Here is a 16,819-nt window from a genome sequence, read left to right as displayed (position 1 = left end):
GCACCCCAGAGTTTATTTTCATGTACTTAGTAGCCATCCTTATATTTTCATTGGTTGAAGAGTTCAACTTTTTTTTCCCATTGTAATTAATTTTTTTTTTAATTTTTATTTATTTATGATAGTCACAGAGAGAGAGAGAGAGAGAGAGGCAGAGACACAGGCAGAGGGAGAAGCAGGTTCCATGCACCAGGAGCCCGACGTGGGATTGGATCCCGGGTCTCCAGGATCGCGCCCTGGGCCAAAGGCAGGCGCCAAACCGCTGTGCCACCCAGGGATCCCCTCGTTTTAATTAATTTTAATTAATTTATTTTTAAAGCTCCTATCTATTTATTCATGAGAGACAAAGAAAGGCAGAGGCACAGGCAGAGGGAGAAGCAGGCTCCATGCAGGGAGCCCGGTGTGAGACCTGATCCTGCAACTCTGGGATCACGGCCTGAGCTGAAGGCAGACACTCAACCACTAAGTCACCCAGGGGGATCCCTGGGTGGCGCAACGGTTTGGCGCCTGCCTTTGGCCCAGGGCATGATCCTGGAGACCCAGGATCGAATCCCACATCAGGCTCCCAGTGCATGGAGCCTGCTTCTCCCTCTGCCTATGTCTCTGCCTGTCTCTCTCTCTCTATGACTATCATAAATAAATAAAAATTATTAAAAAAAAAAAAAAACTAAGTCACCCAGGCATCCCTTTATCCCATTAAAAAAAAAAAAAAAGATTTTATTTATTTGAGAGACAGAGTGAAAGAATGAGTGGGGGGAAGGGCAGGGGAAAAGGGAGAAGTGGACTCTCCACTGAGTGTGGAACTGATGGCAGGGCTTGATCCCAGGACCCTGAAAACATGAACTGAGCTGAAGTCAGACGATTCATCTCTTAACCATCTGAGCCACACAGGTGCCCCTCCCAGTTTAAAATTTAAATTGTTTATCTTCTTATTTTGTTGTTAAGAGTTCTTTATATATTTGGAGTCTTTTTTTTTTTTCTTTAAGATTTTATTTATTTACTCAGAGACACAGAGAAAGAGGCAGAGACCCAGGCAGAGGGAGAAACAGTCTCCATGCAGGAAGCCTGATGTGGGACTCGATCCTGGGATCCTGGGATCACACCCTGAGCTAAAGGCAGACACTCAACCACTGAGCCACCCAGGCGTCTCTGGAGTCCTTTATCAGAGAGATATTCTTTATTTACTCATGAGACACACAGAGAGAGGCAGAGACACAGGCAAAGGGAGAAGCAGGCTCCATGCAGGAAGCCTGATGTGGGATTCGATCCCAGTACTCCAGGATCACGCCCTCAGCTGAAGGCAGACGCTCAACCACTGAACCACTCAGGCATCCCCTTTTTATTTTCTGTTTAGCAGTATCTTTCAAAGAACAGAAATTTTAAATTTTGATGAAGTCCAGTTTGTCTGTTTTGTTCATTTATGGATAATTCATGTTCCAAGACATCTGTCTAACCCAGGGACACTATCTTGTAAAAGTTTTATAGTTTTTTTTTTTTTTTTTTTTTTTAAGATTTCATTTATTTATTCATGAGAGACACAGAGAAAGAGGCAGAGACACAGGCAGAGGGAAAAGCCAGCTCCCCTAGGGGAGCCCGATGTGGCACTCAATCCCAGGACTCAGGGATCACGCCCTGAGCCAAAGGCAGATGCTCAGCCACTGAGCCAACCAGACATCCCAAAAGTTTTATAGTTTTATTTTTGTTTTTGTAATAGCTTTACTGAGGTGTGATACATACTAGCAATTGTATACCTTGAGTGTATATAATTCAGTGGTTCTCCCTTTGTTAGAGTAGTGCAGCCATTTACCATAGTCAATTTTAGAACATTTTCATCACCTCAAAAAGAAACACTATACTTTTTAGCCACAATCCTCCAAACCTCCCATCTGCTCCCTATAAATCTTTCTGTCTCTATAGATCTGCTTATTCTGGACATTCCATGTAATGAAATCATTTGTGTTCTCAGAGTTTATCCATGTTGTAGGATGTATCAGCCAAGTAACATTCCATTCTCTGGACATACCACATTTAATTTATCTCCAGTTGATGAACAGTTATTTCTACTTTTTGACTGTTATGAATAATGCTGTTTGGAGTATATGTATACAATTTTTTATGTGGATACATGTTTTCATTTCTCTTGTATATTACATAGAAGTGAAATTACTGGGTCATATGGTAACTCTTATGTTTTAACCTTCTGAGGAAATGGCAAACTGTTCTCCAAGAAGTGGCTCCGTCAGAGTTTTCACTATTATGTTTAGGTCTGAGGTCCATTCAGAGTTGATTCTTGTATCAATACTGTATGGTATATAAGTGTTAAAATTTTTTTCCCCCATATAGATATCTAGCTGTTTCAGCAACTTTTGCTGAAAAAAGAATATCCTTTCCTCATTGAAATACCTTGGCTTTATTGTTGAAAATCAGTTGAACATATATATATATATAGTTCTATTTCTGTATTCTGTTCCAGTGGTTATATCTGAACTTTCTTTTTTTTAAGATTTTATTTATTTATTCATGAGAGACACAGAGAGGCAGAGACACAGGCAGAGGGAGAACAGGCTCCATGCAGGGAGCCGATGTGGGACTCGATCTCCGGACTCAAGGATCACGCCCTGAGCCGAAGGCAGACATTCAACTGCTGAGCCACCCAGGCGTCTCTATATGTGAACATTTCAATGTTTATGTTATTTTGAGATTGTCCTTTGTTTAGTGTCTTTTCCCTTAAAAATGAGTAATAGCCTCCTGGTTCTTTGTACAGAGAGTAACTTTGGATTGTATCTTGGATATTGTGAATGTTGCATTGTGTAGGCCCAGAGTTCTATGATGGTCCCCTGGGAAATGTTGATGTTTTATTTTACCTGGTGATTAACTGTAAGCTATGCCCCTAGTTCAATTCTTTCAGACTTTTCTGTGCTAGTTTAAGTCAATTCTGCATGTGTATTATTCAGAGAGAGATCAGTGTGAGAAGGATGTGGTGTTCATTCACAAAATTAAGGCATCCTTTTCTCTGTTTCTCTCCTCTGGAATTCCCTATTCATTCTGGTGGCAGTTACAGTTGCCTAGAATCTTTTCTCTCTTCCCTTCAGTCAACAAATGTCAGAATTTCTGCTGGAATTTAGGTTTCCGAACTTAGGTTACTTTGTGACTGCTGCCTACTATCAGGACAAAGGCCCTGAAAACAGGAACTCCCCCCACCCCACCCAGCCCCGTGGGGGTCTCCAACCCTCTGCAGCCTGCCTGCATTTAAGTGTAGTATTCAGAATTCTTAAGTAATTGATTTTGCATTTTGTCCAGAGTTTATAGTTACTGTTACTGGAAGGTTGTTCTGTAGAGGACTCTTCAGTTCTATCAGTGTTTTTTGTTTTGTTTTGTTTTGTTTTGTTTTGTTTTAATGTATAAGAAACTTGCCTTCTTGATGAATTGGCCCCTTTAATGTTACAAAACATCTCTTTAGCTTTTGTAATACTCTTTGTTCTGAAATCTCTCTGATATTATCATATAGCCACTAACCTCACCTTTTTCTTTTTTTTTTTTAATTTATTCAGGAGCAGCCCTGGTGGCTTAGCGGTTTAGCGCCGTCTTCAGCCCAGGGTGTGATCCTGGAGACCTGGGATAGAGTCCCACGTCAGGCTCCCAGCCTGCTTCTCCCTCTGCCTGTCTCTCTCTCTGTGTGTGTCTCTAACAAAAAACAACAACAACAACAACAACAACAACAAAATTCATCTGAGAGAGAAATAGCATGAGTGGGGTCAGGGGGGAGCGGCAGAGGGAGAGGGAGATTCTCCCCCCCCCCCCACCAGCAGACTCCCCACTGAGCATGGATTCCCAACACAGGGCTCCATCCTAAGACCCCAAAATCATGAGCTGAAATCAAGAGTCTGCCACTTAACCGACTGAGCCACCCAGGTGCCCCTCACCTTTCTTGTAGCTATTAATTTTCATTGCCAAATTGCATAAAGAAGCAAGACACAGTATATGCTGTCCTAAGACACTCACCTTAAGTACATCTATTTAGATAAGTAAAAATTAAGTGAATGGAAAAGATATCCAATGAAAACAATAATTATTTGGAATGTATAGTCTACTTATAATTTCATTTAATTATTGTATAGTCAGCTTTAAGTCTACCATATTACTCTTTATTAACTATATCTTATGTTCTTTATTCCTTTTTTCCTTCTTTCCAGCCTTCTTTTTGATTAGTGGAGTATTTTTTTAGAATTTTTTTTTTTTTTAAATAATCTCCACATCCAACATGGGGCTTAAATCTACAACTTTGAGATCAAGGTCGCATGGCACTACCAACTGAGCCAGGCAGTCCCCCCAGTGGAGATTTTTTTTTTGTTTTCATTTTTGTTGTTTTTTGTTTTTTCAATATTTAATTTATTTATTCATGAGAGACACACAGGCAGAGACACAGGCAGAGGCAGGAGAAGCAGGCTCCACGCAGGAGCCTGATGTGGGACTCCATCCTGGAACTCTGGGATCACATCCTGAGCCAAAGGCAGAGGAGATGCTCAACCGCTGAGCCACCCAGGCGTCCCTGTGTGGTTTGTTTTGTTTTTGAGAGAGAGAGAGCACACAAGGAGGGGCAGAGTGAAAGAGAATCCCAAGCAGGCTCCATGCCCAGCACAGAGCCTGATGCACGGCTCGATCTCACAACCTGGAGGTGACCTGAACCAGAATCAAAGTCAGACACTCAACTGACTCAGCCACCCATGAACCCCTGGGGTATTTTTATAATGATTCTGTTTATGTCCCAATATTATATTACAGATAAACTTGTTTTATTTTATTAGTGGTTGTTTCAGGTTTATGGTATTCATCTTTAGAAGTATTACCTTTAAATAATACAGTATTACTTCTCATATAATAAAAGACTTTTACAACAGCATATATCATTTCCTTCTCTCATCATTTGTTCAGTTGTCATATATTTTACTTCCATGTGTATTATAAATTCCATGTTACTTATCATTGCTTTAAACAATTCAAGAAATTAAAAATGAGGAAAGAGTTCTTTTATATTTAACCACATATTTACCATTTCTGGTGCCCTTCATTCCTTTGTGTAAATTCAATTTCCATCTGGTCGCCTATTCCTTCTGCCTGAAGAATTTCCATTAATATTCTCATGGTACAGATTTGCTGGCAATGAATTCTCTTAGCTTTTGTTGGTCTGAAAAAGTCTTTATTTTGCATTTATGTTTGAAAGATATTTTTACCTGGTATAAGATTCTGAGTTGATGATTTTTTTCCTGTCAATACTTTAAAAATGTGACTCTGTTGTTCTGGCCTGCATAGTGTCTGACGAGAAGTGAGAGGCCTGCTTGTTTTAGTTTTTGTTCCTCTCTATGTAATGCTTTAGCCCCTTTTAGTTACCTTCAAAGTTTTTAAACTTCAAAACTAAGTCTTTCTTGGTATTTATCCTGCTTGGAGTTTCCTAAATTTTATAGATCTGTGGTTTGATATCTTACTATTTTTCAAAAATTCTCAGTATGTCATCAGATATTTCTTTTTTTTTTTTTTTAAGATTTTATTTATTCATTCATGAGAGACACAGAGAGAGAGAGAGAGAGGCAGAGGGAGAAGCAGGCTCCATGCAGGGAGGCCAACGTGGGACTCGATCATGGGTCTCCAGGATCATGCACTGGGCTGAAGGTGGTGCTAAACCGCTGAGCCACCGGGACTGCCCTCACCAGATATTTCTTTAGCTGTGTTCTTTTTCTCTTGTCCTTCTGAGATTCCAATTACATGTATGTTAGGCTGTTCAATATTGTCCTACAGCTTTTGGATGCTTTATTTATTTTTTCTTTTTTTCTTTTTTTGCTTTATTTTTATTACCCTGTTTTGTTTTCTTTTTTTTAATAGGATCCTATTTAATTATTTATGAGAGATACAGAGAGAGAGAGTGAGAGCAGAGACATGGGCAGAGGGAGAAGCAGGCTCCTTGCAAAGAGGCCGATGTGGAACCCAATCCCGGGGCCTGGGATCACACCCAGAGCCAAAGGCAGACACCCAACCTCTGAGCCACCCAGATGTCCCTACCCTGTTTTTTTTTAATGCAAAAATTCAGGTTTTATTTTTACTTACTCTTATGTTGGTGGGAGCTGATTTTCAGGAACTTATAGGCAAACAAGAACTTTTCTACCTCTTAGCTGAACAAAAACATGCACAATGTGGCATTATCATTAGGCAAGACATGCTTTTTTACATTTCACACAAGAATACAAATGTCCAGATTACTAAGGAAACCATCTTTAGAGGAAATGTTTAATAAGCATATTTTATTTAAATAAATCCTCCAGGAGGAAATGGGAGAATTCACTGTCTTTACTTAGAAGGCAGCTGTTAAGTAGTTATTTGTCAAATTTATCCGTGCAGCTCACCAACATTTCTTTTTTGGAAACATCAATATTTCCACATCACAGTTCCCAAAATGACTTTAAGAGTCTTAAAATTCTGTGTCTCCTTTGGCTTGCTTCTCTTTTGATGTTCACTTCATATGATCATCTCCATCTTCATAAATTTCTTTTAGCAGGTTCATCAGTCCCTCATTAGGATCTATTTCAGTGTCATAGGAGGGCTTTTCTTTCTCTTTACATTCTTTTTCAATCTGAGTCAGATAGTCCCACTGTGTGTTTTCTGCTTTCTTTCTACATTAAAGAAGAACTGTATCTGTCCTGACTTTTTTTGAACTGCCTTCCACAGAGCTGGGTTTTAAGAGATTGTTCACTATCATGGAATAACTCTCTTCCCATTTAGATTCTTTACCAAAAGATCAAATCACTTCTCTGTGAGATGCACTTGCACATTCTCAGTGGGGACTTGAACTCCAGTTAAGGTAATTTAATTTTCACAAATTTATCTGATTGATCCTATCTGTAATTACTGATTTTCACTGTATATCCTGTTGTAATGGGAGCAACCATAGCAGCTGGCTTCTCATTGTCAAAAAGTTCTGCCTTTCTCTGTGATTTCTGCTGCATCTTGTTCTTGATTTCTATCTTGATCTTGGATTTTTCAGCTTTAAGGGCATCACATACTCTTTTTCTATTGGCCTTTTCTAGAAGTACCTTCACCTCTTCTAGATCTTTCTGTAGCTCTTCCAAAGCTGAAGCCATGATTGAGCTGATCAGGCAAGGCCCAAGCTGCAGCCACACAGGGGAGAGAACTGTAAACACTGCACAGAATATGTTCACCCGGACATAGGCCCCAGCTGCACGAGTCACATTGCCCAAGCTTGCATGCACACCCAACCTAGCAAGACCCGGCCTGCCTCCCCCCAGGCCTATTACCCTATTTTCAAGTTCACTGATTATTTCCTCAGCTATGTCTAATCTACTGTTGAACTTGTCAGAAAAATCCTTCAGTTCTGATGTTGAGTTTTTTACTTCTATCATTTCCTTTGAAATTCTCCATCTATTTATACATGTTGTCTGCTTTTTCCATTAGATCTTATAATGTATGAATCATGGTTATTTTAAGGTCCCTGTCTGATGGATTTGACACCTATCTCTGAGATTGCCTGTCTCTTGACATAAGTGGGGTTTTTTTGTCTTCCTTTTTTGTCCTATAAAATATGAATGAGTTCCAGGCATCATGTGTAGAAAAGTAGAGACTGAAGTAAATAGTATTTGAACCCAAAAATATGCATATGTCTTCTGTTAGGGGATTGAGTCAGTAGGTTCAATTTGGGTATTGTTTGGCTTTTGGTACCTTTATTGTGCCATAGGCTTCAAATCCCTTTAATAATAGGCTGCTTTGTGCTTAGAGTAGGAGCTGGGATTAGAGGCTCTGTTTTTCTGTGTTCTGCTCACCTTTCCCTCCCAGCTTTTAGCCACGCCTGCATGCCTGCACCACAGACAAGTTCTCTCCGTCTTTGCCTCTCCGTCACTGGTGGACTGTTCTTGCTTTTTATTTAGACCAGATTTGTAGTAGGGGTTCTCTGTTGTCTGGGCCAGCTTCCATTTTAGACAGGTCTACAGATACTCTCTGCCTATGTCTTGGGAGTGAGGCTTTTTTCATTTTTCTGCCCTTCTTCCTTATCACAGTGAAACTCTGCCGTGTGTCTGTGGTTAGTCTTGGAATTGTTGCTTGTCCCTCCCCAGCTATAGCAGACCTCTACTTAGTATCAATATAGGAACTTGGGCCTACAATAATTTCCTGCCTCTCACCAGGAGTAAGGAGTAGAGGGGTTTTGCTTTACTTTTTTCCAGAAGCAATGGATCTTTGCCAGTTGCCCTCTGTATGAAAAGATTTGCTGCCCATCACCTTAAGACTTAAGGCTTTTGCTTAATAGAAGAGAAAGGGTCTAGGGGAGATAGGGCATTGTGTCTGTCCCCCAACAATTGCCAATCACCTCTCTCATGCCTAGGCTGCCACAGTAGCCCATTTCTAATGTCCTGCTCTGTCCCTAGTCTTTATTGTGAGCACAAGAGGCCCAGGGGGAAGACTTGCACGTGCATGGGAAATCTCTTATATCTGGTGTGGGATTACTGTTCTTGCAGTTTCCTAAATCCTAGATAGAAGCAGCCAAAGATAACTGCTTGATATATTTGTCTGCTACTACTTTTATTTCTGTCTGTTCTGTTTCTACTGCCTGGAGTTTTCTCCTGCTTATAGGTCAAATTTTCATGCTTCTTTATATGTCTGATAATTTTTGATGTGATATTGGACCCTGTTAATTTAATGTTATTCTGTATTAGATTTTGTTATATTCCTTTAAAGAATCTCCCTCCCTCCCTCCCTCCCTCCCTCCCTTCCTTCCTTTCTCTCTCTCTCTCTCTCTCTCTCTCTCTTTCTTTCTTTCTTTTATTCTGGCATGCAGTTAAATTACTTACAGATTACTTTGATCCCTTTTCAGGTTTGTTTTTAAGCTCTTTTAGGGTGAGCATAGAGTAGCTTTTACTCCAGAGCTAATTCACCTCTACTTGTAAAGCACGACCCTTTTGAATTCTTTTGAATGCCCTGGAGATTCAAGGGAGTTCTCTTTATTCTAGCTGGAGGGAAGTCAAATGATTCCAGATGCTCTTTGAACTCCAGTAATTGTTATTTTTATAGCTCACCCTTAATAGTTCTTTGTTCAAATTACTATTTAACCAGAATTCAAGGGGATCCTATGCAGGTTTCTAGAGCTCTTGTCTCTAGCTGCCTCCTCTTGTGTATTCTGTCCTACAAATCCTACCTGCTTTGGCCTATCTGAACTCTACCTAGACTCTTTTCTCCACAACTCAGTGAAGTTGCCATAGTTTGGATGCCCCTGTCTGAGCTGCAGTGCAGGCGTTACCTCTAGACAGAAAGCCTGGGTTATGGTTAAGGCTCATCCTGTTTGTTTCTCTTTTCTCAGGGAATCACAGTTCTTAGTTGCCTGTTATCCAGTATCCAAAAATAGATGTTTCCTATGTTTTCCCCAGTTTTCTAGGTGTTTACTGTGGGAGGTTAATTCTAGATCATTCAGAATTCCCAGATTATCCTATAAAAGCAGAATATTTTTATTTATAGGTAATTCAATTTAAATTTGATTTTCAGTATTCTTGATTTTAAAAGAAATACCAATAGAACCCTGCTTCATACTATTTAGAAAAATTGATTCCAGATGGATTAAGGACTTAAGTGACAAAATAAAAAAATTAGAATCTCGTAGTAGAAAGTATAAGTGAATAGGTTATTGATTCTGGGTATAAGAATTTAATACAGAAAACAATGGCACTAAAATATTGATAAATGAGACTCCATAAAACTGAGAAATTTTTTTTTAAAAGATTTATTTATTTTATTTTTTAATTTTTATTTATTTATGATAGTCACACAGAGAGAGAGAGACAGGCAGAGACACAGGCAGAGGGAGAAGCAGGCTCCATGCACCGGGAGCCCGATGTGGGATTCGATCCTGGGTCTCCAGGATCGCGCCCTGGGCCAAAGGCAGGCGCTAAACTGCTGCGCCACCCAGGGATCCCAAAACTGAGAAATTTTAAAAAATCAAGTCACTTAATAAAGTGAGATGACAAATGATGCAGGAGAAGATACAACATACACACATGAAAAAGATTATTTCAAGAATTTATAAAGAACTCTACAAATCAATGAGAAAAGCACAAAAACTCGATGTAGTACTGGGCAACATATATGAATGTGTATTTTGCAGAAGAGGACACTTACATGACCAAATAAATATGTGAAGAGATGATCAACATGATGAGATGAAACTAGAGAAATGTAAATTAGGACCACAGTGAGAAATCTTTTCACACTCATTCCCCATTGGCAAGAATAACAGGATCTTTTTATGGTTTACTGAAAGGAGTATAAATTGATGTAACCATTTTAGCTTATAGTTTGACATTATCTCTTTAGGTTGGTTATTCACATACTTTATAACCTTGCAGTTCTACTTTGAGTATACCCAAGAGAATCTCCTACAGATGTACAGCAGGGGGCATGTGTACAATTTCATAGCAATATTTGTTCAAGATCGCAAAACTCCGGCAACAACTGAAGTGCCATCAGCGGAATAACAGAGACTTAAAAAGCAAAACAACAGGGACACCTGGGTGGCTCAGCGGTTGAGTGTCTGCCTTTGGCTCAGGGTGTGATCCGGGGTCCCAGGATCCGGTCCCACATCGGGCTTCCTGCATGGAGCCTGCTTCTCCCTCTGCCTGTGTGTCTGCCTTTCTCTCTCTGTCTCTCATGAGTGAATAAATAAAATCTTTAAATATATATATATATATATATATATATATATATATATATATATATATATAAACAAAACAACAAGCTGTTATATACAACAGAATAAACCACACAGGTATGTAACATTGTGGATGAGACCAAGGGAAAAGATAATCCATGGAAGGTCTCACTCTGCATGATAACCTTTTTATAAAACTAAAATACCCCCTTTGTAAAAAATTAGTTTCAGAGGTAGAATTTAGTGATTCATCAGTTGCATATAACACGCAGTGCTCATTACATCAAGTGCCCTCCTTGTTGCCCTTCACCCAATTATCCCATCCCCCACTCCCCAGCAACCCTCTGTTTATTTCCTAGAGTTCAGTGTCTCTTATAGTTTGCCTCCCCCCCAATTTTTATCTTTATTTTTTTCTTCCCTTCCCCCATGTTCATCTGTTTTGTTTCTTAAATTCCATATAGAGTGAAATCATATGACATTTTTCTCTGACTTATTTCACTTAGCTTAATACCTTCTAGTTCCATCCATGTCTTTGCAAATGGCAAGAATTTTTTTTTGTAATATTGCAGTAAAACTAAAATACCTCTTAAAAATTAAAATAAAAAAGTACAAATTTAAGAATTACATATAAATACAGGAAAGTACAATAAAAAGAAAAGCAAGAGAATGATAAACATGGTTGAGTTTGGGGGTCAGGGAAGCAGGGAGAGGGGATGATGAAGTTGGTGGAGACTATGGTTAGAAATTATCAGGGTCTTAGCTTACAGTTCACTTTTTACAAGGCCAAGAATAACTAATTAAATATCCAAATAAAGAGCTTGCCATAATGAGACTGTATTGTGAACCAAGGATTATGATTAATCCAGTTCGGTCCAAATAAAGAAATAAAAGTAACAGAGACCATTTATAATCCTTCTTAGGGAAATACACATATGCGTGCATGTGTGCACACACAAGGAACCTAAGTTATTTAAGAGCATATTGTGGCCTTTATGCTTTTTTATTTCCAAGAAGGAGCCTTTGGGAAAAACCCCTGAGTTAAGAAATCTCCCCTGATTTACCCAGAAATCAACTAAGAGTACTGTGTTTCCTTTTGCTTAATAAGCAGCTTGTGAATGGCAAATAATGTAGTCTTTTTAAAGATGAATTTTCAGCTAAAAATAAGATTAAATGGCAGGGTGGTGTTGGAAACAATTTGTTGGTCATAATGTACATTGAAGATTCATCTAGATCAATAGTAGGAACCAGGACAGCTTATATTTTACTTTTGGAAGCTGAACCTGAGTGGTGGTATTGCCATGGCCAAAATGTCGTCATGCTATTTTTTTTCCCTAATAACTTTTGCATTATATAAGGAGATCCTCTTTTTGTGTTCAGTAGCACAATTCTGTTAGTTACTAGAGATTTGAGAAAATAAGAACTTTTTGAATATCAGAACCTATATAGGATGAGGCATTATCATTTAAAAGCCTTAAGAAATCTATAGGTGGGGGTTAAGGAACTAACAAAATGAAGATCTCTGATATCTGGGATTTTGGTTTTCCTACTGAATGCAGAGGAATAGAATCCAGATATTACTAGAATTGCTTTCCCTGTTACTAGGGTTGTGCTCATTGTAAGATTTTATCAGTTACAGGGCTCCTGGCTGGCTCAGTAGAGCACGAGACTTGATCTCAAGGTTGTGAATTCAAGCCCCACATTGGGCATGAAGCCTATTTAAGAAAAAGAGAAAGAAAAGAATGTATCAGTTACCATCTTCTGGCATTCATTATATAGAATTAAATCATGAGGCTAGAGAGAGAAACAGCATGGCATGAATTTTCAGCATTTACATATTAGAAATTATTTTGAAGCTGAATTTTTAAAAATTATTTATTTATTCATGAGAGAGACAGAAAGAGAGGCAGAGACATAGGTAGAGGGAGAAGCAGGCTCCATGCAGGGAGCCCGATGTGGGACTCTATCCCAGGACTCCAGGATCACGCCCTGAGTCGAAGGCAGACAATTAACAGCTAAGCCACCGAGGCATCCCATAAATTTTGAATCTTAGACTTGCAGAATCCAGAGAAACAAGATTAGACCACTGATGGATGAGTTTTACACTTTCCCCACCTATACTATACGTCATGCCATTTTCCTTTTGGGTTCTTACTAAGCAAAGAGGAACTCAAGAGGACTGAAACTTGTTGATGGCACTAGGAGCGGTGCTGAGCATGCTGGGTGCAGCTTGTGGGCTGCCTCCCAGCTCAACACGTCCTGCCTGCCCTCCCCAGGAGCCTGAGGGCAGGTGCTGTCTGGACTCTGTGCACAGGCTCTACTCTGCTCTCCATGTGTATATTCACAGACAAACATGAATGGGTAGCAACAGATAATGGTATTGGAAGGGTGAGATTCAGCAGTTTTGCACAGAAAACTCTGGTAGATGTTGTTTAATGTAGTCTTAACCTGAAATTGGGACAAAATTGAACAAATGATGAGTTTGGTGCTTTGGAAAGTGGAAACTGCTAGTGAACTCTATTCTCTATCAGGAGAAGCAACTGAAATTAATGAAACTCTTGCAGAAAACCCAGTACTTGTCAACATACCCTTTTATGAAGAAGATTGGGTGGTCAAGATAATACTCAGTAATCTTTAAGAATTGGATGAATTAATGAGTGAAGAAGCATATGAGAAATACATAAAATCTATTAGCAGTGAAAATGGTACCCCTAAACAAACTAGTATGAAACAAAAAAAAAAAAAAAAGAAATTTGTTGCTTCAGACAGCTGGCATTGTAGTGTGAACACCCCAACTTTTGAAGTCTTATAGGATATAGTCAGATCAGAAAGTGACCAGTGATCATTAAATTCAGTGTACTGTCACAAGCTAGAATAACTTCATCTATTCCATTTATAAGCCAGCCAGTCTTAGGGTTTAAATTAAGGTGGAAGCACCCAGGTGGCTCAGTGGTTGAGCATCTGTCTTTGGCTCAGATCGTGATCCTGGGGTCCTGAGCTGGAGTCCCACATCAGGCTCCCTGTGGGGAGCTTGCTTCTCCCTCTGCCTGTGTCTCTGCCTCTCTGTGTCTCTCACGAATAAATAAATAAAATCTTTTTTTAAAAAAATGCAAGTGGAAAGATCCCAGAATGCATTAAGTGAATCAGTCTTTTTTTTGTTTTGTTTTGTTTTGTTTTGTTTTGTTTTGTTTTGTTTTTGGCAAATGAGTGTGTCCAAACCAGGGAAATAGGAATACTAATAGATCTTGGTTAATTTTAAGGACCAGTGAAGAACAATGCAGTCTCTGTTGGTACCTATTTTAGTATGTTTTTCATTTGCTAAGCACAGTTAATTTAAAAATGGTTTGGCTCCTGTGGAAGCCATTCCTATTTACATCAAAGTACTACAGAATTGTCAGATGCCTGGGTGGCTCAGTCGGTTGGGCATCTGCCTTTGGCTCGGGTCATGATCTTGAGGTCCTGGGATCAAGCCCCAGTTGAGCTCCATGCTCACTGGGGAGTCTGCTTCTTCCTCTCTCTGTGTGTGCTCTTTCTCTCTGTGTCAAATAAATAAGTAAATCTTAAAAAAAAAAAAAAAAAAGACTATCAGGGCATACTATTTATATTTCTGTACCCTTTGATGTCACATTTAAATTGAGAGTGGTGAGGACTTAAGTGAAAGTCTATTTGATGTTACTCTTCTCACTTTATAAGAAGTTGCAAGTTGAATCTTTTCAGGTTTCTTGTTGAAATTATCACAAAGGCCTCTCAGGCCGTAGGGTTCTTTTTGCCCTAAGGAAATGTTTTACTGGACTTGAGATCACTCATGTGATCACCTTTGAAGAAATGCAGTCATAGTCTTCATGTGCATCATCAAAGACTTAACTCTACTCTTCTTTGGAAAAAGACATTGAGGAATATCTTTGAACCGAAGTGTCATTAACTAGTTTTACCTCCCTCCCTTCCTTCCTAGTATGAGGAACTCAGGCTGATATATATCACCCTTAGTGTTATAGACTTCTTTTTAAGCAAAGGAATGACGCTGTTATTGAGAAATTTGGATAGCTTAGTTTGAGAAGGAAGTATACAAGACCAGGTTGACTGAATAAGACTTTCTAAGACTTCCGGCCCTGAAGAGAACTGTGGTATTGTTCTAAGGGGAATGCTCTTCTTCATTTTATGCATTTGTACCTCAGGAGGCAGTGATTGGAGTGCTTCATAATATATGTGATCCATGACAATTACAACTTTGAGTGATAATCACAGGAAGAAAGCTCATTGATCAGGATCATACTCCTCTCTGGAGACTGTTGCATAGTGATTAGAGGCTCTGCTTTTAATTGAGGAAGGAATCATAGGTGGGGTATTAGGGGAGAGGAGTCTTGAATGAATAAATTATTTTATGTTTGCATTTAATTCATGCTTCCTAAATCACAGAAGCATGGGAAAGATAACTTCTTGAGCTTTGAAGGAAAGGCTTTGGCTCATGCATTCTCGGTGATTAACTCTTGATTCCATGAGTAGATGATCTGTTTTTTGCACATTTGAAATTTGGAATGACTTTTGCAAAACCAGTAAATATGATTAGGGGCCAGTTTTTCCATCTCTGCCTCATTTGTATGTTCTAAGAATACAGAGGAATTATTAGATGTTTTTGGATTGCACATTCTCTCCCTTTCCTTTATGAGGGTACATATTCAAGAATTTCACGTATATCCGTTTATTTCTTCATCAAATATTTCCTGAGTGTCTGCTATGTTCCACACCCTGTTCTGGAAGCTTGGCATGTATCTATGAACAATAGACAAAAATCTCTAACCATTTCTTCATGAGGATTATTAATTCTTTGTAATTACAAGGTGGTCCTTAAAATACATTTATTCTTCAACTTTTTGTTAACCCTGTTTTAATGATGGAAGGAAGAACAAAACTAAAGATATCTGACTTCAGGAAAGGAGTTTTTTTTTTTAAGATTTTATTTATTTATTCATGATAGTCACAGAGAGAGAGAGAGAGAGAGAGAGAGAGAGAGAGAGGCAGAGACATAGGCAGAGGGAGAAGCAGGCTCCATGCAGGGAGCTCAATGTGGGATTTGATCCCGGGTCTCCAGGATCGCGCCCTGGGCCAAAGGCAGGCGCTAAACTGCTGCACCACCCAGGGATCCCAGGAAAGGAGTTTTTGCAACAAAGACACTTTGCTAACAAAATACTACTGTTACTTAGATCATTTTTAGACCTTCCTCTGGATGTTTGGGCTACACACAAGTATCAGTCACATTGCTTTATAGTACGTCCTCACTAATAAAAGTCCACTCATAAAAGCTGATAATTGCCTTTGAAGATATTTAAAACAATGTATCGGAGGTGATTTTAATAGCAAAAATAAGATTATGGGCCACTTGAAAGGAGTAGCACTCTTTTGTACATATATCATTTCTGGCATGTTAATTAAAAGTTAGCCTTATTTTACAATGACCTTGAACACATTGTCTGTTAAGTACATAGCAGAATATACCTCACCAGTTACCGGTCTGTGTTTTATTTTAGATGATTCTGTGATTTAATTTGTAGTAAGTAGGCTTTTTTTTTTCTTTTCTTTTCTTTTCTTTTTTTTTTTTTTTTTTTTGTTCTTTCCCCTCACCAGGTATACAATGTTTATATGGCAGGGAGGCAGCTGTGTTCTAAGCGGTACCGGGAGTTTGCCATCCTACATCAGAACCTGAAGAGAGAGTTTGCCAACTTTACATTTCCCCGACTTCCAGGGAAGTGGCCATTTTCTTTATCAGAACAGCAACTAGATGCCCGACGTCGGGGGTTGGAGGAATATCTAGAAAAAGGTAAGCTGGCTACTAAACTCTACTATTTTAAATAGACATAGAGTCTAGGTATGTGTTGCAACTCCTAAACTTCGTAGCTAAATTTCCTGAAACTCAGTAGTGAAAGCCAATCACATATCTGACCATCGGTGTTGAATGATCTGAGCTTTGAAGCCAAGACTGAAATGTCCAGTACAAGGATTAATAGCCTATTTCACTGACTTGTTGAGCACTTAACAACAACAGAAAAATGTGTAGTTTTTGGTGCATTAGGGACCTAATTATTTATAGGGTTATATTATTTGCCAGCAGACACATACAGACTCATCAACATG

At 39.1% G+C, this 16,819-nt stretch overlaps 1 protein-coding gene and 1 pseudogene across 2 annotated transcripts in view; one reads left to right on the top strand and one right to left on the bottom strand.

Moving 5' to 3' along the window:
• SNX27 (sorting nexin 27) overlaps positions 1-16,819 on the top strand; it is a 74,119-nt gene that overhangs the window by 29,772 nt on the left and 27,528 nt on the right. For both annotated transcript variants that reach the window (XM_072769146.1, XM_072769147.1), the window contains exon 3: positions 16,313-16,505. In XM_072769146.1, coding sequence (XP_072625247.1) covers positions 16,313-16,505 — 193 coding nt within the window. The remainder of the gene's footprint in view (positions 1-16,312; positions 16,506-16,819) is intronic.
• Positions 6,413-7,127, bottom strand: LOC140600628 (calcyclin-binding protein pseudogene; annotated as a pseudogene).

This window comes from Canis lupus, chromosome 12 (genome assembly GCF_048164855.1).
Source record: "Canis lupus baileyi chromosome 12, mCanLup2.hap1, whole genome shotgun sequence".
Lineage (NCBI taxonomy): Eukaryota > Metazoa > Chordata > Mammalia > Carnivora > Canidae > Canis > Canis lupus.
Note: the sequence above shows the minus strand (reverse complement) of the source record. Positions and strands in the feature narration are given on the sequence as shown.